Raw genomic sequence first — 22,086 nt, 5'->3', positions numbered from 1 at the left:
TATTTTATAGAAAAGATATAAATGTCTAAACAAACGTCAGCTTCTGTTCTTTATCCTCAAATTGTTTTTGTTTTACTTGACGAGGGAATCCCACGACGATTGGAAATTCCGTGTTGTGTTAAATTCGGCAAAACCATTGTTTGATTGTGGTAGCCCCAGAAAAGTTAAACCAGTTCAACTGTGTCATAGCCCCAAATGGTGTTCAATTCCATGTTACATAGGAGCAGCATGTCCCAGCCTGTAGGCACAGGTACGAGATTCATAAACGTTCACCTTGACCTTTTTTAACAACAAAAACCGATTTCCTGGTTTGCTTACAGTTGATGTTTATCAAAATTTAGTCAAATTTGGCACATTGTCCATCAATGCCGGTAAGTCTACTAACGTGCGACACTTTTACGAAAATTGGCTAATATTGATGTGTCTCGTTGTTTAGCTCCCGAACACAATAAGCGCCTACAGGCCACAGGCACAGGTACTTCAATTCCGTCCATAGCGGAGCTCCAGCTTACTAATCGGATAGCCCTCGACTGTGAAATGGTTGGCATTGGTAAGAACGGAAAGGAACACATGGTTGCACGCGTCTCTTTGGTGAATGAGTTTGGGAATGTGCTCGTGGATTGTTATGTGAAGCCACAACACCCGGTAAAGGATTACCGCACCAATATCAGCGGTATTCGACCCGAACTGATTGAGCACGGCGTAGAGTTTGCTGCCATCCGGGAGCTAGTAAGAAAGATTATATACGGTCGAATTTTGGTTGGCCATTCGCTTAACAATGATCTTTTAGTGCTCCAGCTAAGACATCCCAAATAGTAAGGAATACATTCTCCAATTGTTTGGTTTAACTGATTCCATAATCTATTTTTTTATTATCTTTTTGCAGTAGCATACGCGATACATCCCGGTATCGCGCGATAGCGAAAAAAGTTCACTCAATGGGCACACCTAGCTTGAAGAGTTTGGCGAAGGCGCTTCTCGGTATAACTATTCAGAATGGCACACACGACTCCGTCGAAGATGCTCAAACTGTAATGAAAATATACCTTTTGTTCGAGAAGCAATGGGAGGACGCTGTAAAACAATCGTGTAAATTTTAATCTTACGATTTAATTTCACTATGTATAGTAGGTTAATAAATTATATTTACACTTGTACGCAGATCCCTGCTTCTTGTGACAAATTTCGTAAGAAAATAGGTTGGATTTCAAACACAAAACTGGGGAAAAACAAACCTAACAACAGGTAATGTATTTCGTATAAATCGTTATAAATACGGTGCTGTTTATCTTAATTGTCCTGAGCCATGTTTTCAAGATCTATTACCGCTCCTTCTACCGTTGTGTTCAGTTCAGCTTTAGCCGCTTTCTTCTCCTTTTTCGTTTTTATCATTTTCCTGTAACCTGTTATGGAATTGCATTAGTTAAGTTTCTTACTAGAAGACCGGTTGCTGATAGATTCTACTTACTTTCCAGCTCGGTTTTCAGCGGTTGGATAAAGCTTTCGAATTCAATCTCTTCCAGGCCCTTCAAAACATGGTCCGCCATGAGTGATTTGTGATTTCTTTGCTGCGCGGCAGTTGTGGCCGCCGACGTTAGATATAGCACAAACACCGAGGTTGCCCGGGTTAATGCTGTCCGACATTCGGTCGATATTTTCACATCGGCCGGAATGGCTTCCTTCATCAACCTTGTCACGGAGGTGTTAGGTAAATTCAGATCTTCTATGCGTTCAACCATTGTGAAGCGAACTTTGTGAGACTATGCACTTTTATTTATTTACTTTCCGATGCGACAAATGTCGGCTTGCTTGGAATATTTTGTTTACATGCATCACAAAACGCGCGGATTTAAGTTTTGACAGAATTGTTGGGACTTGACATTTCTCGATTCCCCGCGATTTTATTTGAAATATTTCATCCAATAATTTTTAATATCAATTGTATTTTCTTAAATACAAGTCATTTTTTAACAAATCCATTAAATGTGGTTTCACAATTGCAGATTATTCCATTAAAATAATAACTAACCCAGCCGGGGGAAAAATAATAATTTCATCACATGTTGCAAATGACAGCCTAGTTGTTTGTACACATTTTCCAAAGCGCGCGTATTGTGGGAATTGCGTGTGTGCTTCAGGATAGCAGCATAGTTTAGTAAAATACCCCAATTTAATGTTCTTTGTGCGCATCATTTTAACACCAATCGAGTCAACACTGATCCATCCATTTTGTAGGTTTGTAGATAGCACATGGAATAAAGGCTTGTCTTACCCCTATCCATCTTTTCAAAGGTTATCCAGTTCTGCCACGATGAAGAAATCGGCCAGTGCATCCTCTTCGTCCATCGGACCGGCGGCGAAAAAACAGAAACCCAATGAACCGGAACCACCGGTCGAGGCAGCATCGGCATCCAAAGCGAACGACAACTTTGTAGCTCTTTTCAAAACAGACCGGAAAGCAACGGCCAAGTCGGTGCTGGATTTCGACTTCAAAAAGAAACGTGTGCGCGTGCTATCGGACGCCAAGGAAATAGAGGAAGGTAAAAAGGGAGTTCTCTATTGGATGTCACGGGATGTGCGCGTACAGGACAACTGGGCATTCCTGTTTGCCCAGAAGCTGGCACTGAAAAACGAGCTGCCGCTGCACGTGTGCTTCAACCTTGTTCCGAAGTTTCTCGACGCCACCATACGGCACTTTAAATTCATGCTCAAAGGCTTGGAAGAGGTAGCGCAGGAATGCGAACGGCTGAACATTCAGTTCCATCTGCTGCGGGGCAACGCTGCCCAGAATGTGCCGGAGTTTGTGAACAAGCACAAAATAGGTGGCGTCGTGTGTGACTTCAGTCCACTGCGTGTCCCGGCGAAGTGGGTGGAAGATGTCAAGAAAGCACTACCTCTCGAGGTTCCATTGTGCCAGGTAGATGCGCACAATATCGTTCCAGTGTGGGTGACTTCCGACAAGCTGGAATACGCTGCCCGTACGATCCGCAACAAGGTGAACAATAATTTGTCGACCTATTTGACGCCGTTCCCTCCGGTCATAAAGCATCCACACACTGCGTCCTCACAAGCCAAACCGATTGACTGGTCGAAAGTATTGGACACGCTGGAAGTCGACCGGTCCGTGGACGAAGTGACATGGGCCACTCCCGGCTACGAAGGTGGTGTTAAGACACTTCAACGTTTCGTCGAGAAACGCCTTGTTAAATTTAACAGCAAACGTAACGACCCAACGCAAAATGCGCTCTCTAACCTTTCACCCTGGTTCCACTTCGGTCAAATATCCGTCCAGCGCTCTATCCTGACCGTGAAAAGCTATGGCAAACGGTTCAACGAAAGTGTGGCTTCATTCTGCGAGGAAGCGATTGTACGTCGTGAGCTTTCCGACAACTTTTGCTTCTACAATAAAAACTACGACAACCTGCAGGGAGCGTACGATTGGGCACGCAAAACGCTGGACGATCACAGGAAAGACAAGCGTGTGTACTGCTATTCGCGCGAGGAGCTCGAAACGGCCAAAACGCATGATGATCTATGGAACTCAGCCCAGCTGCAGATGGTGAAGGAAGGCAAGATGCACGGGTTCCTGCGAATGTACTGGGCGAAGAAGATACTCGAGTGGACCATGTCGCCCGAGGAAGCGCTCGAGACGGCGATCTACTTGAACGATCGCTACAGCCTAGATGGGCGCGATCCGAACGGGTACGTCGGTTGCATGTGGTCGATCGCTGGAATTCACGATCAGGGTTGGAAAGAACGGGACATCTTCGGTAAAATCAGATATATGAACTACGAAGGTTGCAAAAGAAAGTTTGATGTGAACGCGTTTGTCATTCGATATGGTGGAAAGGTTCATCGCCGTAAGTGAACCACGCCGCTTATAAATCCAGTTTGATATTTGATAAAATCTAAGAGTCACGTTTAACGGTTCTTACTATTTGTCCTTAATTTTAATATTGCACGTATTTGTTTGCTGCTAGAAGGCATACGTTATTTTTGTTTCGATAAGTTTGATAAGTTTCACTAACACTGCCATGAACGTGTTACCCGTTTTACTTGGCTGTCTACCTCGAAAAACGCAGTAAATGTGTTGAACAAACCACTTAAAAGGCCCTGTATTATTCAACAAACGCATGCCGATAGTACCTGAAGTACATATCCATCGAATAAATCCGTAAGAATCGAGATACTTAAATAACGAAGATCCCTGAAGACATGCATCAAGTGATGCAAGTGGAGGGATGCGCGTTTAATCAATTAAATAAACATTCAAACAAACTTATACAAATTTGTACCCCAACTGGAATTGGTTTTCAAACTGAGAAAATTAGAGGCAGCTGTTGTAAGATAAAATTTTATTAAAACGAGCTTCTTATGTAAACTATAACCATAAACTCGAACCAATCTCTAGAGCGAACTTAAAACGCAAGAGTCTCATGTCTACAGTTCTCTTCCATTTCGTTTGTGATTGTGTGTTTGTTAATAATTTCTCTGCTCTGTACGGAAACACAATGTAGCTGAATATTGTAACGTTTTGAATTCTCCCATTTGCTCGGCTATAGTTGAATCGATTCTTTCGTGCCGTGCCGGAACTGATTGAGCAATTAATGTACAATGTTAGACGGTAAAACGTGCTTGATTATTACAAATGTTTAAAGTAACCGACGAGACTACCGATACTATTCTAGACGTTTTATTATATCGTTTTTCTCCGCTCGACGAGAGTAATAGAATTTTTTGCTTTTAACGTGTGAAAGGCACTCTTCTAAGAGGAAATGAGTACATTTCTTGGTGTATATGTTTCATCCGCCAGACCCGCACGAAAGGGGCGTCCGATGTAAGCGTAAGTTACAATGATATCTGTGTGTAGAAATCAAATCCGCCATAGATTGCACAGAGTCGGCAATCCGTTAAATGTGCTAGAGCTGATTTTTATGCGTTTCTGTTGTCTATTATTCATATTTTATATGCAGCAGAACCGTGAACAAGTGATAACAAGCGTCCCGGTGCCCGATACGCAAGATGTTGGAGTAGTATATATCTATATATCTATATAAAGGTGTGTCTTTTCTACTTGCAGTAATTAACATTTCGATATTATTTAACAAACTTAACCAAAAGCCGCGGGTCGCGAACAAAACGAGGAAGATAAAATTATAAACGTTTCCATTATGGTTCGCAAACTTCCAACGACATGAATAAAGTATGTAATTATGGCTTAATTGGTAAATGGTTGGTGTTTTTTCCCCCTTACAGAATACTAGTAATGATATTTTAATTTGTTTTAGTTGGACTTGCATTATCTACGGTAGGTTTTTGCTGCTCGAAGCCAAAAGTATCTTGAAACTCGGTACGTCGAGTAATTGTGTTTTGCATGATCGTAAAAGCATTGGATTGTGTATTATTTTCGTTGATACCGATCGGTGCTGCACCATTTGGGCCGTTAAAAGTAGATACATCGTGTATGCTTTGGCGTACATGAAGGATTAGATAAGAAACTTGATCGAAAGGAGATTTTTTTCCATATGCATGCAACATGCAATGGAGAGGATTGCATAGGTAAAAGATATAAACATCATCCCCAGGGTTAATGACTAGTAGAAATTCTGTAAAATCGACTCAATAATTATCCTTTAAACAACTTCAAGGGTACATGTAATGTTTAAAACGAATTTTTCAAGGACATAGAGTATTATGTTAAATGCTCCACCCGTATCCATTTATAAAAGGACAGTAAACTCGCGCATCTTCCGGTTAGTAATTGGTGTGTAGTATGCATTTATCCTAAAATTAAACGAATGTTAGCAAATAACACTGGGGAGCGCCTTTCCTGCGACTATTGCTTACTAAGTCTAAGACGACGGCAGCCATCGGCCGGTCTTAAGGCTGTATGACTTTAATCTTTCTTTCGATGTACGCACGGCACATTGGACAGTCGTGGATTTCCACGTGACATCCCGAACAGCAGCACATGTGTCCACATGGCAGGAATATCACTTGTACCTGAAACAAAAAAAAAATGATTAGCAAACAATACTACAAACTGTTCTTTTCGCTATACGTACCGTTTGCTCCATGCAGATGACACATTCCGCGAACTGTGTCACACCACCACCACCCATCGGACTAATCGGTTCCTCAGCTGATCGTCCTCCGACGATGGACGGCGACTGTGGAGTATTTGCACTGACCGGATCATCTGGCGTGTTGGTGGTCGACGGAGCGGTAGCCATCGGTGTCCCCACAACCGACTCCTCACATTCCGGATAGTCAATTTTGCAATTCAGATAGTCGTAGTAGTTGGCAATGGACAACAGAATTCCCCGCCGGTCGGTGGAACTCTGTACGCCAGCGTCCACCAGGTCCTGATCGGACACGGTGCACAATTCTTTGTCCTTGTTTTGCCAAATTTTCGACAAGAATGGCAAACAGTGTACTACGCCATTGACCAAGAACTGATACCCAAGCACGGGATCGATTGAAGCGGTATCGTTGGAAAGCTCCGTCGGTTGCCGATCGAGGAGTTTTTGGTACTGCAGCAGCCAGAAGTCGGTCTGTTCGCTTTCCTTCTGTTTTTCAATGATCTTGAGTGTATCCAAGAGCTTGAAGAAACAAATAAAAATTAATATCGTAAAGGCGGGCGGGTGTGTTTCTTCTTACCTGCTGCTTTCTTTGGTCCTGTTGTTTGAGCAAATCCGTAAGAACGTAAGTTAAATTGACACGATGGTCAGTCAAATTTATCTAAAAGGGAAAAGTGCAAAATAGGGATCATTATTAGAAAAAGGAGCGAGAAAATTTAACTAGAATCTGCTTGATTTGTTCTATTTGTTTAAGATTCAATGAGAAATGTTCATCGAAATTTAGTTCTGTAAGAGATTAAAAGCAACCCGAACTTAAACTTACAATTTGATCATCCTGATTGTTCTTCTTTCGTTCGATCTCGTACAGCGTCAAGGCGGCTAACTGCGATTCTACTATTCGCACCTGCTCCACTAAACCCCAGGTGCGTGAGTCATTGCGGGCGATCAGGGCAGCAACCGCGCTTTTCTGTATATCCTCGTTGCATGTTATTTGGTCGATGACGTCCTGCCGATTCCGGTCGTAGTTCAGAAACACATTGTTCAGCAGATTGTTCGTCTCGTACTCGCGCTCCAGTATGTTGCGCGATGATTGATCCCGTTGATTATGAAAGTTCTGAATAATGTTGATTTCGTTCTCAAGCAGACTGGTCATGGCACCGAGAATTTCTTGCTTGCGAAGATCGTTCTGTTGGGTCCGCAAGTGATCGAGCAGACGCTGCTGCTCTTCCCGTTCCTGCTCGAGGAAGGCGGGATCGGGACCGTTCTTCAGCTCTAGTAAGTTGCTAACTAATTCGTTCGATTTTTGCTCATCTGCGAAAAGATGATATATCATTAGAATTTATCTCGCAGTATTTTCGCCAAAAACTTAGTGCATACCTTTGAGAATGTTGTCGATCAGTCGCTCCCGTTCGGTTTGTTTCTCTTGCTGCAATTTGTGCACCTGCGATTCACTTTGGTTCTGCTGCTCCAGCAACTGCAACAGCAGCATTTGTTTCCGCTTCTGCTGCTGCTCGTGCAACTTGCTCTCCGTCAGTATGTCCTTCTCGAACGCCAACCGTTCACGTTCGAGTAGCTTGCGCTCTTTTTCGTACCGCTCACGACCCAGTTCCTGTTGGCGCTTTTCGCTACGTTCGCCACTGATGAACGCCGAGGTGGTAGCCACAGCAACATCCAACGCATTAGACTGTTCCGGTGGGCGAATTTCACCCGTAGAAAGATACTTCAGAATAGCGTACGTCCCACCGGCAATCACGGCCGCCGGAGGGTTTTCTATGTGCCCCGAGTCCAGCACTATGTCTACAAGATTATCACACGTTGCCAGCTGGTTGGGCAGCTGAGAAAGACGCACATTGCCACTAATATCCAGCACCCTCAGATTGGTCATGAACGCTATCTGCTCTACGGTCGACAGATTGTTCGCTGAAAGTATCAGCAGTTCTAGCTTTTTCAGCCGCCCAATCGTAGCCGGCAGCTTTTCCAAGGCATTGTTGGATAAAAATAGTTCCTAGAGAGGGTAAAAATAAAACAAAATTCTTCTCAGTGACACCCACTACCCATTTGCGGCTAACGCACGGTAACATACCCTGAGATTTACTAGTTGGTGTATATCTTCCGGCAGCTTCTTGAAACGATTGTACGACAGATTTAAGGATTGCAGTAAAGCTAAGTCTTGCAGTGATCCACCGCCGGCCAGGGTGGACAGTTTGTTGTTGGCCAAGATGAGGACCTCCTTCCGCAGCACCTTGCACATGACAAAAACGCCCGGTGGGACATCTTTCAGATTGCAATCTTCCAGGTCGTAGATTGGTTCCGGTGTTTCCTTTGCCTATCAGGGGGGAATTGGGAGGTAATAGAGGAAACCAGGCATGAGAAAATAGGTCACACTTTGTAAATCGATAAGCGTCCGTCCTTCTGGACTCTCTCGGTGTTCGATAAATTGTCAACATTTTTACCAGGCACTGCTTGCGCTCTAGACGCGCTTTGAAATCCACGGTTGGCTGCTGACTCGTAGTAGGCATTTCACTGTCGTCTGTTGGTGTGAACAGGTTTTCATTGTTCGAAGACGAAATACGACAACCCATAAAAACAATTATCCTTAGCACCGTGTTTCTACTTACGGTATTACTCTCTATATTACACAAAAGTTAGCAATACAACTACACATACACCCGCACGCACGAGCTTAACGCCAAGAATATTTTTTATTCTAATTCGTATCACACGGTGACACAAACGAATTGGCGTAAATGAGCTGCTGTCCAGCACGGCTATCTATGAATCACGCGTAATTTACTGCTGGGTAGTTCGTTGTTGTTGTCTTGATTGCTTGCTTTGCTGCTACTGGGGAGTTTCACTACGGCTACTACGTTGGACTACTACTGCTACCTTTGCGCTTTGCTCTACTATGCGGTGCAAACCTATTCCTACCAGCCCGAACGAGTTATAAACTTTTGAACGTGAAACCCAGTGAACCAAAATGGTAATACATGCTCTACGCGGGAACACGACGTTTTGCTTCGATTTTCACCTAGATCAAGCGCGGCCAAACTACGAGATCTGCGTCTTGTACGTCAATGCAATCTGCGGCTTTTCTTCGCGCACTTTACGAACTGTTTCGCGTTCTCTTTTACACTGGTTGGTTGGTTTTTTTCAAAGCATTAACTCTTGCTTTTTACTGCCTTTTTGTTGTCCGTACAACAAACGGTGGTCACGAGAACGCAAATGTTTTCAATCTGTCTGCACTAGTGTTGGCAGAATCGGGACTCGGAAGATTCGAAGATTCGATCCCTAGAGGGATTCTAAAGATTCGAATCCCATTTGACGGATTCTAAAGATTCGAATCCCTTTTGACGGATTCTAAAGATTCGAATCCCTTTTGACGGATTCTAAAGATTTGATTTGTTTGGGACTCGAATCTGTTTTGATTTGTTTGGGATTCTAATCTGATTTGATTTGTTTAGGACTCGAATCTGTTTTGATTTGTTTGGGACTCGATTTGATTCGATTCTGACTTGATCCTAAACTGTTTGAATCGACTCACAATGATTTGAGTCGAATTAGTCACATAACTAGTCGATCTAGAGACAATGTAATTGATTTAAATTTACTCAAATCGAACGCTGGGTAGAATGTCCAATGGACATAGATTGAGTTTTTTGCGCGATTTGCGAGTTAGGCTCTAGAAAAATTCCTAGAACCTATTTTTTACAAAGAAATACAGTAGAATGTCCATTATCCGAGTGCTTGGACCGACTGTTTCTTGGATTGGGATTCGGATTTGGGGATTTGGTTTACCCACCACTAGCATAAAGCTGCAGCGCGCCAACAAGCTTCAAAAACTTGGTCGCAGCTTGAAATAATAACTGAAATAGCCAAATTGCTAATAACTTTTTAGTGCCTAGGTCAATTTCAGCAACAGACACCTCAAATGAAAGGTCTTTTCAAAGCAAACAACTTGATTCAACAAATATTCTACCTCGATTCTTATTTAATGAAATAAACATTTGAATGGGATTTAGATACAGATACCTTCAAGGTATTTTCTGCTGAAATAACAAATTTGTAAATAATTTTTGATTCTTTCCACCGATTTGTACATGTAACCCCATAAATGAAAAGGATGAACAATCGGAACATTAGGCTGATGTACATTTTTTCCATACTTACAGGCCTGGCAGCAATGGCAGTTAACATCTAAAGAACGATGACATGCGGCAGCCTCCGGCGAGCATTTTCGGGCCCATAGATTCATCAAATAGATATATGAAAGATCACCTAGGCGACCATGTAAGTAAAAACAATGTATTGAAGAACAGTGCAATTAGAACAGTGAGCTAATCCTTAATTACTTCTGTATCATACTTACCGGCATGGCAGCGATGGCCGTTGAAAAACACAGTACCCTACATAGTAGGAAGGACTTCGCGGGTAGCATGCGGCAGTAACTGGTAAACTTTTAGGGGCAAGAGGATCCATCTATTTTGGGTAGAATTCAATCATGAACATGGTGATAGGATAGTTTGTTTTCTCCCGGTACCCGGACTAGTTAGCAAACACGTTGGTGCGATTGTTGCGTGTATTCTACGACAGCTAGTTTGATTTTTTTTGTTAAAGCCAAGAAAAATGCATATTACGCACTCCGTGGGCACCCAAAGAGGCGGGCGGTTCCTAAGAACAGACTCGAAGGTGTCATAAGAGCATCCCTCACTACTCCCTAAAAAACTCGGCAAAAAGCTGTTTCTTACACCACCAACCTCGCATGTTACCTGTCCTAACTAAGATATTAGCCACGCAACAGCTACTGTTGATTCCGTTCAAAGATAGTGGTCTTACTAGATCCTGACATCCCTGGCGAAATATACCCTAATCAAAATTTGGTGTGGCCTGTCGCTAAGCATGAAAAGGTGGTGGTGGTACATTTTTACTATTCCTATCTCCGTATGCTCCGTACCTGATCAAGGAAAAAATAGGTGGCATACCAAAATTGACTATGTAAAACTCTTTGAAGTAACTAAAAGAGCTCGAAAATGCTCGAACCTCCTAACTAACCTAACCCTAACGAAATACATAGTACGCTATCCCCGCCTAAGTAGCCATAATTACGCATCTCCTACACTTCATCTAGTGCCGCATCCCTGACTAGCTCTGCCCTATCAGTTGTTTGATTCGAACGTCTCCTAACTAACCTAACCCTAACGAAATACATAGTACACTATCCCTGCCTAAGTAGCCATAATTACGCATCTCCTACACTTCATCTAGTGCCGCATCCCTGACTAGCTCTGCCCTATCATTTCCCTAATTAAGGGAATAATGACGCACTGGCGTTGCCTGGCTGGCTGACTGGCTGGTTGGTTAGCTGGTACTTCAGACGTCCCTACGATGTCATCTTATGTTGTGTCTTCTGGATGGGCTGTAATGGATACTGAGTTAATACAATTGTAAAATATAGTATAGGATTACAGGAGGAAGGAGTACCAACCGTGCTCTAGCCGTGGGGAGTTTCGAAGATGGGCTTACCTATACAAATTTCATAGTGTTGTTTTGGGCATTAAATTATGTAGACATAATGAAGTCATATTCTCAAAGGATTCATCAACAGGTTATCTAACAGACAGTCACCACTGTAGCCACGAATACTACTGAACGTGCCAGGACTGAGTATCTCAATATGTTTGACATCCAAGTGTGTTATGCAACCAGTAACCTGCTGCTGGAATAGGGAAAACTATCCAAACCAACAATCCCGGAACAGAATAACTAAATTAGCGTCTTCATGATCGGTCCTGAAGCGCTTGGTTCTCGGTTTGAGGTCACTAACTTGCAACGAATGTTTAGTATTTTCAGTTTGTTCACAAATATGAAGCATGAACAAAAATATCGAAGCGTATTTTCTTTTGACAAAAAGTACCAACAGTTACATTGCATTGATTGCTATAGCAACCAGCTTGATTTGGGAAAGAGTAAAATTTTCGCGCGGCACCGGGCCCGGGCCTTATGAAATGCGTTCAATAGAGTCAAGTAAAAAAATACTCGACGCCGGGTAACTAGCAATGGTCTCCGTATAATTTAACAAAAAAAAGAAGAAAAACAAAAAGCACCACCAACAGAAGTGATGACGAATTTCCTTAGAACTGTTTTATCCAATACACGATTCTTCAAGTGCTTCGAAACACATACAAAACCCAAATTAATATAAAATACAGTCACACAAAACAAAAATATCGCCATGATGTACAAATCAACCAGAACGAAATCCAGAGCTCACTCCGATGGACAAACACGAGGCAACTGAAGGATTTAATTGATCCACATTTCTTAGCAATAATTATTTCAAAGCTTCCTGAGATAATATGAAGTCGTACAATACCGATTTAACCGGTTCGATAAGTGACTTGGACGACAAGTGAACAAGTGATAACTGGACTTGAAATAAAACGTTGAATGTTATATTTGACTAAAATTTCATATTCCACCTCCTAGAAGATAGCTTTCACATAAAAAAAAGTCATAGTGCCCGTGTAACCGGGCAAATAAGCTAGTAATTTGTAAAAAAGCGTATCGAACGAAAAATAAAGTTAGTAATCTACAAGCGACAACTCGCCTCTTAGCTCCTACGTCGATGGAAGTGCCACCTGGGAGCGCATCGTTCGCAAATTTCTACAATAAATCATTCGCAGTGGCAGATTATCCTATGGGTGGAGTTGGCGGCCGCTAGAGGCCTCGCCGGTCAGAGAACCCCTTTAAAAATACTACATAATTGAGAGTTAACCAAGATCGTGTGTGCAAACGACCGATAGAAGTGAAGAGTTCTCGCAATTCTTACTAGAAATTACCATATTGCTATGTTCAGTTTGGTAATTATTAGCGACGTACAAGTTAATTAACAACTATAAAATTACGCAAAACAAGCGACTTAAATGAAGCGGTTTGAAAGTGGAGCAGTAAACCGTTGAAAATTAAAAAAAGAAGAAGAATTTATTTATTTTCAAGAAAATGGTTTGGGTAAATTTATAAGATTTAAAATGGTTCGAACTTGGTTGACAATGAAAATGCAGACTCCTCAACCGTCTCTACCCAAGTAACATTTCCAAGACCTAACCGCGTGACTACATTAAGCGTACCATACCAAAAACCTGGTACGGTCTAGTGACAGCTTACCAGTGACGATGGTGCGATAGAAAGAGAGAAAAATCGGTTTTTACCACCTGGGCCGCACCATTTTTTGATATGGTACGCTTAATGTAGTCACGCGGTAATAGACTTTTACAAGTTTTATCAATGTTTTAACATGGGTGTACCAAGTCCAATTGGTTTTATAGAGGTTTCTCAGCAGGCAAAATAGTTTTAATAATTTTGACATCCTTAAAACCTTTTGAGGATAGCTATAAAACCGCTCATTAAGTCTAAAATCTTAGTAGACTTGAAGAATCTGTAAATACGCTGTTAAGTCCTTCTTAAAACCTTCTCTTAAAACTAATCAGTGATTTTTGGTCTAGAAAAGGTTTTAAGGGGTGGTATTGCTGCACCTGGTGCGGCAAGGCGCTTTCTTTCTCCCGCCAAAAGATAAAACAGTAATTTCTTGAAGCGACGAATTTTATTAGTCGTTTAAAAAATTCACACTGCACTTCTTGGCGGTCTGATAGCGAAAGAACCATCGCCCCCACTGCAACCGAACTTTTCGGCTTCACCACAGGTCGTTTACCCAATCAGCTGACGCCGGTGCAACCCGGTAGCAACGACCTGTGGTCAGCCGGACGGTAGAGTGCGAGCGATCGTTCCTTCTCTTTCTCCAATCTCGTGCCCTCTACCGGGATTTTGCGTGACCCAGCTTATCATCGAGCCGTTACTTGATCGTTATCTCTGCTGTGCGTTATCTATCAAACGTCAATTTTGATAGCACAACAAAAACAACGATCAAGCAACAGGTGGTTTTGACAACGTTCTGTAGAGTGGGCCCTTTTACACTTAAAACGGGCTTATGAAGGTTTTATCACAACCTTTAAGATATTTTACTCTTCAGATGAGACTTAATGATGAGCATGAACAACAACGTTAGAGCCATGATAAAACTTAAAATGTTACTTGGGTAGGAGCACCGGAGATCCTGGAGCCAGAAACAACTACCATGTCTTAAAGCCAACAAGAAACTGAAATAATTGTTTCAACTTCAAATTTTGATTTTGAAACTGCTGCAACATGAAAACTATTCTTTTCCGATGTTTTCATTAACCACATAATGAAAAAAACCTGCAGATTATGGCAATATCGAGAGTTCTAAAACCTCGTTATAAAGATGAGGATGACGTTTACTGCAGAAAGTTCAATACAGAACATTTTTGACTAAAAAACCAACGGAGCATCAGAAGAAAGCACTTGGTTGTTATTTTCGGAAACTACCAAAAGTGTTAATTATTACCCATGAATCAAAAGAACACATCACATCTATTTGTAACTTGTACAAAAGGTTTATTTTACCGTATTTAATCGAGTATGGTGCGCAGACGAGTATAGTGCGTACCTAAACTAAAACAAAAGTATTGAGAAGTTCATCTTGGTTACTTGCTAATGGGTAACTTCCGAATATAGTGCGCAGATAGTATTTGATCGATCTTTTATCTGAGAAAAAATGCGCACTATATTCGATAAAATACGGTAACCCAAACTAAAGACACAAAGTTAATAAATGAAAGAGGAAAGAAACACAATTATTGGAGAGAAGTACTAAGATCTTATAAAAAACTGAAAAAAAGAAGTAAAAAAACAATAATTATGGATATTGCAAACTGTAGAGCACAGTCATCTGACGTTGCAATATGTCTGCTAAATACTTGAGCCTTCGCGCAAGCATTAACCGGAACAGTGAAATATACCATGTGCAAATCACTCATAAAATTCAATTTTTAATTTTACAGCTACAAATTATAAGGCAGCAGTGCAATTTTTTCAGCTAAAACGCATTTTTACCTCTTCAACCCATCGTTGGAAAATTGTAACAAAAAAAAATTAAAAAGGAAAACAATCATTCAGTGACTCGGTGGTCAACTAGAGTCGACGCGATCTTAGCTTTAAAACCCAGGTTCGGAGTAAAGATAAAAAAGCAATAACAATAGATGAAACAAACACGCTTCTCCATCAAATGAGTAAATATGTGGTTGTTTTAATAGCCGTAATTTGGAACACGCTGCTTCAGAAAATAAATGCTACAAGCAAGACGCCTCAAACAGTTGAATGTGAACTATTGCAAGGATCAGTGTTGTTGCAATCGTTAGTAACATTCATCAAGAGTTTTCCCGCAGATTTTGCGAATGTAGGAATAACAGCTAACGAGTCATCTTATAGTTCAGTTCAGAAGAAAATCGTGTGCGTAAGCGAGACGAACACAAATTTTCTATCAATTAAGAATTTGTAATTAATACATTCTATGTCATTTGTGATAATGTAAAATCTCTAACATTACAAAGGGCTATTATTATATAGAATCTTTCCCCTGATGATAGAAAGAAAATTTTAAAACTTTTGACTTAAATTTATAAACTTTCATTAATCACAGCATGCTTTAATTGCAAAATATAACAATAATATAATCATACAGTAGATATTTAATGCTGGTTAATATAAAGTTCTGTAAAGGGTTGGATCCGACGCCTCCTGAAGGCTACTATAGGCTCTCCTCCCCAACTCCTACTCAATACGTCCGCGACGTACAGAACGGTAACTTGTCGCCTAAATATCCAAGCTTGGGTACACGGGGAAACCCACCCCCTTGGGCGGATGGGCGGCAAGGCTGAATTGAGAGGGGGAATGGACTGCTACTTGCTAGTAGTTCATCCCCGAGCGTCTGTTCTCCATGTTAGGAGCGGCTCGAACCAGCGTCTGTTCCCCATGTTAGGGGCGGCTGTACACCCTGTCCTGGCATCCTACGGGACGTAAAACAGCTAGCGAATGCTGCAGCGCGAAATCCGTCAGAACGTGGAACACTACAAACGACTGAGGACACAACAAACCCGGCTCTTCGAGAGCAAGAAGCGTCGCTTCGAGGAGTCGGATGAACAACTGATGCAGCAACTAACTCAGTCGGGGGAAACTCGCCAGTTCTACAGGATGTTGAGGAAGACACAAGGCGGCTTCACGCCAAATGTCGCAATGTGTCGTGACGAGGAGGGCAACATTCTTACGGACGAGCGAGAGGTGATCGAAAGGTGGAAGTGCTACTTCAACGGACACCTGAACGGAGCGGAATTGGGGGAGTCCAGCAGCGGCGCAGGCAGAATTGAGCAGCACATTAGCCAGGAGGTAGATGACGAGGTGCTCCCACCATCCTTGGACGAAGTCACTAGTGCCATCAAGCAGCTGAAACAGAACAAAGCAGCTGGCAGCGATGGGCTGGTGGCAGAACTATTCAAGATGGGTTCGGTAGAGCTTGCCGTCAGTATGCACCAGCTAATTGTGAAAATCTGGGAGCAGGAAAGGATACCGGAGGACTGGAAGCTGGGTGTCATCCACCCAGTGTACAAGAAGGGTGACAGAATGGACTGTGCCAACTTTCGAGCCATCACAGTCCTCAATGCCGCCTACAAAATCCTATCCCAGATACTCTTCTGCAGACTCGCGCCCCTTGCTACAGATTTCGTCGGAAGCTACCAAGCTGGGTTTGTTGGAGGCAAATCCACCACCGACCAGATCTTCACTCTACGGCAGATCCTCCAGAAGTGCCGGGAGCACCAGATCCCGACGCACCACCTCTTCATCGACTTCAAGGCGGCCTACGATACCATAGATAGGAAGGAGCTATGGAAGACCATGCGGCAGTACAGCTTCCCCGAGAAGCTGGTTCGACTGCTAGAGGCCACAATTTTTTTGGACGAGGGTTCACATTGGACTTGGCCCCGCCGTGGGACCACGACCAACATTACTCCCTCCTCTGAGCCTTTCACCTTCCGTCACGCTATGCACCTACACGGTAGAAGCAATGACGGAAGAGGCATCTGCCCCTAGGTTAAAAATCTCAGTTTACGGACGCTGTGGCACGCAACTAACTCCTGAAGGGTGAAAGCGCATGTCTCCAAAGGTCTAACAGGTACTACCCTGACTACCAGGGGCTATTTCCCAAGCCTAAGGCGACGGACTCGGCGCAATGCAACTTAAGCGGCTCAGAAGATCGATCCGACAGCTGACTTACATGACACCACTACCTCCTAAAAACCCGTAAATGGGACTTGCACTCAGGTTCTCCACTGACACCTCTGATCTGCGATCTTATGGCCCGCAAAATCGAGCTCCTGCCCGATCTACGTGCCGTCCCCGTACTGCACCCGCTGGTGCTTCCTTGGTCTGGCTGGTCAGGCCAGACCCTTGGCGGGTCTAGTTTCTGGTTTGACCTGGTCGTAGTTGGCAACTTGCATGGGTGCCACCTTGGTGCGCCAGTACACCGGTGTGTCCCTTACCAACAACTAACAGGTCGCCCCATAGACAAGACCCACCGCCTTCCTCCTTCTGCACCTATTGGTGCTCTCTTTGGCCCGGCTGCTGTTCTGCCGGGCCCCTTCTTGCAAATCTGGTTTCTAGATTGACCTGGTCGTAGTCAGACGGGTACCACCTTGGTGCCAACGCTCACCGGTGCATCCCTAACCGACAATTAACAGGTCGCCCCATAGCCAGACCTGCCCTTCCGCCTTTGTCACGAGCAACCCCAGCGCCCTGCTTACCAGTCAAAAGGGGATTATCAAATTATGCACATTCTACACATCTGTAACCGGTCGCCCCCGGAAACAAATCAATAGTTCCTTCGTAACCAGGGTTACTCGTGACCTTCGTGAATCTTCCAGGAGAGTGAATCCCTTCCGAAACACTCCCTACGTCTTCGCGGTCCTGTCCACTGACATAGGGTCCATCCTAACCTCCGGAGAGGCTAAACAGACCAGAGGGCTAGATACCTAAAACCAGGATTAAAGGTACCTTACAAGGCCCGTTCCGTCTGCGGCACACTACCAAACTCAATCCAGGCAGTTTGATCATCCTGGGTCCCAGCGGCAAAGGAGGAGGAATCTCGCACAAATCCTTCGAGAGTTTCACTCTGATAGTGCACGGGAGGTCGGGTACCCCTCCCACCCAGATCTCTGTTCGTCACCCCTGCCATCACTTCAGGGGGTCCAGTGGCGCCACGAGGAGGCCAGTATTCCAGGCGTTCACGCCGTCACACCGTTTGACCGGAGTGACCCCACATTGACTGCGAGCCCGCTAGAGGCCACAATGGAGGGGGTGCAGTGTAAGGTGAGGATTTCGAACATGCTGTCGGATCCGTTCGAATCTCATCGGGGTCTGAGGCAAGGTGATGGACTCTCCTGCCTTCTATTCAACATCGCTCTGGAAGGTGTCATGAGGAGCGCGGGCTTCGACATCCGTGGCACGATTTTCACCCGCTCTCTCCAATTCCTCGGCTTCGCGGATGACATCGACATCATCGGGCGGAACACTAGGACGGTGTGCGAGGCGTACACCCGACTGAAACGCGAGGCCGCAAGGATTGGACTAATGATCAATGCGACGAAAACAAAGTACCTGCTCGTCGGAGGCTCTGACAGTGACAGAGCCAGGCTGGGGAGCAGTGTATCAGTGGACGGCGACGAACTTGAGGTAGTAGAGGAGTTTTGCTACCTCGGCACTGTCGTAACTCCGGACAACAACGTGAGCTGTGAAATCCGGAGGCGCATTGTTCAGGGGAATCGTGCCTACTATGGACTCCACAAACTCCTGCGGTCCAGATGGCTTCTCCCACGCACGAAATGTGTCATATACCGCACGCTGATTAGACCGGTCGTTCTCTACGGGCATGAATCCTGGACTCTGCTCACGGAGGACGCCAACGCCCTCGCAGTCTTCGAGAGGCGCGTGCTCCGGTCTATCTTTGGCGGTGTGTGTGAACAGGGCGTGTTCACATCGGATGCGACCGGGGTTGGAGGGCTGCAGCCATGGACCGAGCTACCTGGAGAACGATTGGTGACCAGGCCATGTCAGCACGACGTGCTCAACTGCGAGCGGGCCATTGAAGAAGAAGAAGTAATATAATGTTATATATATAAGTACCTTGTAAATTATACTACACAGGATGGGCAGCATGAACCAATGAGTTTGAAACGGCGGCGCGCCCGCAGCGAGCGCAGCGAGCGGACTGCGCTAGGTCTACCGAAAAACGGAGTTTGTTTTAAATTTGTGAAATAAGGGGGGCCCGTGGGCCCCCCTCATACCGCACCCCTAGGTTGATTGCGTTGCCGAACTAATATATCACCAATTGCATAAGTTTAGGTATATCATCGCACAAGAAAACGAAGGCAGGGGTCTCATTTATTCTTTCATCGATAAAAGTTTGACACAACACCTAATACAAACAATTCACATAACGGTATTTATATCACCCATTGTATACCTTTAGATTGCATTGTATACCCTTCGTCGCAGAATAGGTGTAGCTACAATCGAAACCAAGCCAAATCTGCCAAATGCTCCAAATGCAAAGAAAATTATCTCACCAATTAACTCCAGCATTCAAATGCAGCTTCTGCAAAAACGAGTGTCGCGAGGTTACCACTTGAGCATTCTACCGGGTAAAAATCTCCGGGGAAAATAAAAAATTCCAATACGCTCGAGCTACAAGGAGCATTCACTAGCCAATTCGAGCTCCTGGAAAATAATACTGTTGCCCCCTCACGTATAACACCTTCCTATCACTAGAAAAATTATGTATTGAAACACATACCAACCTTATTTCTAATCCAAAACCGACAAACTAACTGCTACTATCACTCTACTACCATCAAAACAGACAAACTAACTGCTACTATATATCTCCCAAAGGACGAACCCCTATATAAGAGTTCGGACAGAGTCAGTACGCCTCTGAATACGTGAAAGTGAACATAGTTTTCGAATCAACGTAAGAGGATATACCCCGAAATCGCAAAACAGAAGAAGAAGAAGAAGAAGTATATGTGGCAGCCTTACAATTTCGTACAGCACTGCACGATTTAGATAAATGTGCGACACCTCAAATCGAGAGAAATAATATTGAATTTTAACTTTGAAGAACACGTTAAATATATAATTACGTGAGGCACACATGCAGAGGCGGATCATGGGGTAAGCAAACTAAGCAGCTGCTTAGGGCCCCAAGTTATCGAGGGCCCCATCATTTACCCACCTTATATATTTTTTTTAATTTTAATGTTGAAATAATTTTATTATTTTTTAAAAAAAGTTGCATGTCTTATCAAATGTGTGATGAATTTGCGAATGAATTGGGCTTTGATTACGAAAAGGAGATCAAACGTCGCATTTTTGAGTTTTTTAAAGTAAACATAAAAAATACTGATGAACCAACATGTATAAAAGCGAACAGTGTAAAGATCATTTTGCAAAAGAGGATAATCCTCAGAATAGTTTGAAGATAATGCACATGGGCTAGCAAAAGTAATGCCCTGCCCCAAACATAGTTATAATACTTTGCATTGCACTAAGCTGTTATGAAATTATTCGTCAATTTTGTTAATAGAAAATACTATTTGTGAAAAATGATTCTCTTGGATAGTTCGCAAATATGGTTTGGCGTGAAATATGATTTTGAAAACAAGGCTTTTAGCATTTAAAACATGGGATAATATTGAGGAAAATGTTAGTTTGTAATGTAGTTGAAATATAATGTTGAATGTTGAATGCAATGTATGCTTTTGGGGCCTTCAACTTGTAGCTGCTTGAGGCTTCTAGAACACTTAATCCGCCTCTGCACACATGCCATATGACCCACGGGCCCCCCTTATTTCACAAATTTATAACAAACTCCCTTTTTCGGTAGACCTAGCGCAGTCCGCTCGCTGCGCTCGCTGCGGGCGCGCCGCCGTTTCATACTCATTATTTCACTCCAAATCATTGGTTTATGCTGTCCATCTTGCCCAGTTCAACCGATTAGTTCAAATCATTACAGCTTCTAACGGAAATTCAACAGTTCAAATATTCAAACTGAATTGATGTGCCACCTACTACATTAATTCCAGGCGCTAACATCGAAAAAATGATGACGATGCGGCGACTAGGGGGCCTCATTTGGGATTTTACCTTCAATTTAAATGAAATCTAGTATACCACGGTCTGGCAAAAGCGCGTTAAGCGTTCTCTTAGTCTCGTTGAACCGACAGAGCCGTTTTTGTAGGGAAACCAGGTCCCAAACAAGGAATGTTTGAACATGCAAGCACTGCTCACTACCTACCGTCGATGATCTATGACGAATTAATGACTTAACGGAAAGTAGTGAAAATGAACGGAGCGCTTAATGTGTTAATTCGGAATGTCCAGTTAGTTCACAACATAGATCGAAAAGCGTTAGAAACAACCTTTGACGAGAAAAACGAATCGTTTGATTGCATGAGTCTACCAATGAGATAGCAAAACTTGTGGCCAGACCTAGTTTTAAAGCTCAATCGGCAATTGATCGATTCTTCGTTACAAAAACATTCGACAATAAGCAACGAAAAGGTGGAGCCACGAGCTTTAACCACATAAAAAATGCAATACTGAGATGCAAACAAAGAATCTTATTTCAACGGTGAAACATTGGTGAACCATATTGGTGAAAGTTCCGACATGGTTTGGAGTTGCATTAGAGCAGCAGGAGTGGGGTAGTTGCACTTCATTGATGGCATAAAGGATCACAAAACCTACGTTCAAATTTTGAAAGACAGTTGTATAAAAAGCGCCGAGAAGTTAGGATTTCAAGTAAGATTCCTATTCCAGCAAGATAACGAGCCTAAACACACAGCCGTAAACAACTCCATTCGCTTCCCACAGAGTCCAGATATGAACCTGGTAAAACACCTATGGAAGATTTTAGATGATTTCCTTCGTAAACGGACAATCTCTAAACACGCATGCAAGATGATTGGAACAGAATACAACCCACCGGCGGCACCGCGTGGCAAATTGTTAATAACTATTGATTCTTTCAACCGATTTTCAC

The 22,086-nt window shown here is 43.3% G+C and overlaps 4 protein-coding genes across 7 annotated transcripts; 2 read left to right on the top strand and 2 right to left on the bottom strand.

The window, feature by feature from the left end:
- Positions 1-86: 86 nt before the first annotated feature.
- On the top strand, positions 87-1,157 carry LOC131263064 (RNA exonuclease 4). The gene is made up of 4 exons (XM_058265207.1): positions 87-250; positions 321-371; positions 437-815; positions 887-1,157. The coding sequence occupies exons 1-4, from the start codon at positions 196-198 to the stop codon at positions 1,098-1,100; spliced, it is 699 nt and encodes a 232-aa protein (XP_058121190.1). The 5' UTR covers positions 87-195; the 3' UTR covers positions 1,101-1,157.
- A 63-nt stretch (positions 1,158-1,220) lies between these two features.
- Positions 1,221-1,848, bottom strand: LOC131263065 (DNA polymerase epsilon subunit 3). Its single transcript, XM_058265208.1, has 2 exons — positions 1,469-1,848; positions 1,221-1,403 (listed from the first exon to the last, which is right to left on the bottom strand). Exons 1-2 carry the CDS (start codon positions 1,737-1,739, stop codon positions 1,291-1,293), a joined length of 384 nt encoding a protein of 127 aa, XP_058121191.1. The 5' UTR covers positions 1,740-1,848; the 3' UTR covers positions 1,221-1,290.
- A 245-nt stretch (positions 1,849-2,093) lies between these two features.
- LOC131262183 (deoxyribodipyrimidine photo-lyase) lies at positions 2,094-4,149 on the top strand. Of its 2 annotated transcripts, none has more exons than XM_058264130.1 (2): positions 2,094-2,231; positions 2,293-4,149. In XM_058264130.1, the coding sequence occupies exon 2, from the start codon at positions 2,312-2,314 to the stop codon at positions 3,866-3,868; it is 1,557 nt and encodes a 518-aa protein (XP_058120113.1). In that variant the 5' UTR covers positions 2,094-2,231; positions 2,293-2,311; the 3' UTR covers positions 3,869-4,149. The 2 variants fall into 2 exon arrangements, with proteins under 2 accessions (XP_058120113.1, XP_058120112.1); XM_058264129.1 differs by having other exon boundaries at positions 2,105-2,235.
- A 335-nt stretch (positions 4,150-4,484) lies between these two features.
- LOC131262182 (E3 ubiquitin-protein ligase LRSAM1-like) lies at positions 4,485-9,260 on the bottom strand. Of its 3 annotated transcripts, XM_058264127.1 has the most exons (8): positions 8,534-8,662; positions 8,164-8,406; positions 7,458-8,085; positions 6,904-7,391; positions 6,661-6,741; positions 6,066-6,602; positions 5,848-6,003; positions 4,485-5,784 (listed from the first exon to the last, which is right to left on the bottom strand). In XM_058264127.1, the coding sequence occupies exons 1-7, from the start codon at positions 8,660-8,662 to the stop codon at positions 5,881-5,883; spliced, it is 2,229 nt and encodes a 742-aa protein (XP_058120110.1). In that variant the 3' UTR covers positions 4,485-5,784; positions 5,848-5,880. The 3 variants fall into 3 exon arrangements, with proteins under 3 accessions (XP_058120110.1, XP_058120111.1, XP_058120109.1); XM_058264128.1 differs by lacking the exon at positions 8,534-8,662 and adding an exon at positions 9,109-9,260 and having other exon boundaries at positions 4,485-6,003; XM_058264126.1 differs by having other exon boundaries at positions 4,485-6,003.
- Between the last annotated feature and the right edge of the window lie 12,826 nt (positions 9,261-22,086).

This window comes from Anopheles coustani, chromosome 2 (assembly GCF_943734705.1).
Source record: "Anopheles coustani chromosome 2, idAnoCousDA_361_x.2, whole genome shotgun sequence".
Lineage (NCBI taxonomy): Eukaryota > Metazoa > Arthropoda > Insecta > Diptera > Culicidae > Anopheles > Anopheles coustani.
This window is presented reverse-complemented; position numbering and strand designations above follow the sequence as displayed.

Bases quoted from the DNA above. Each gene is read 5' to 3' on its own strand.
- LOC131263064 (XM_058265207.1), top strand. From the start codon at position 196: ATGGTGTTCAATTCCATGTTACATAGGAGCAGCATGTCCCAGCCTGTA. The intron at 251-320 runs GTACGAGATTCA...GTTTGCTTACAG, and splicing joins GTCCCAGCCTGTAGGCACAG to TTGATGTTTATCAAAATTTA. The intron at 372-436 runs GTAAGTCTACTA...CTCGTTGTTTAG, and splicing joins CACATTGTCCATCAATGCCG to CTCCCGAACACAATAAGCGC.
- LOC131262182 (XM_058264126.1), bottom strand. From the start codon at position 8,662: ATGGGTTGTCGTATTTCGTCTTCGAACAATGAAAACCTGTTCACACCA. The intron at 8,086-8,163 runs GTATGTTACCGT...TACCCTCTCTAG, and splicing joins ACCAACTAGTAAATCTCAGG to GAACTATTTTTATCCAACAA. The intron at 7,392-7,457 runs GTATGCACTAAG...ATCTTTTCGCAG, and splicing joins GATCGACAACATTCTCAAAG to ATGAGCAAAAATCGAACGAA.
- LOC131263065 (XM_058265208.1), bottom strand. From the start codon at position 1,739: ATGGTTGAACGCATAGAAGATCTGAATTTACCTAACACCTCCGTGACA. The intron at 1,404-1,468 runs GTAAGTAGAATC...ATTCCATAACAG, and splicing joins GCTGAAAACCGAGCTGGAAA to GTTACAGGAAAATGATAAAA.
- LOC131262183 (XM_058264129.1), top strand. From the start codon at position 2,174: ATGTTCTTTGTGCGCATCATTTTAACACCAATCGAGTCAACACTGATC. The intron at 2,236-2,292 runs GTTTGTAGATAG...ATCTTTTCAAAG, and splicing joins CTGATCCATCCATTTTGTAG to GTTATCCAGTTCTGCCACGA.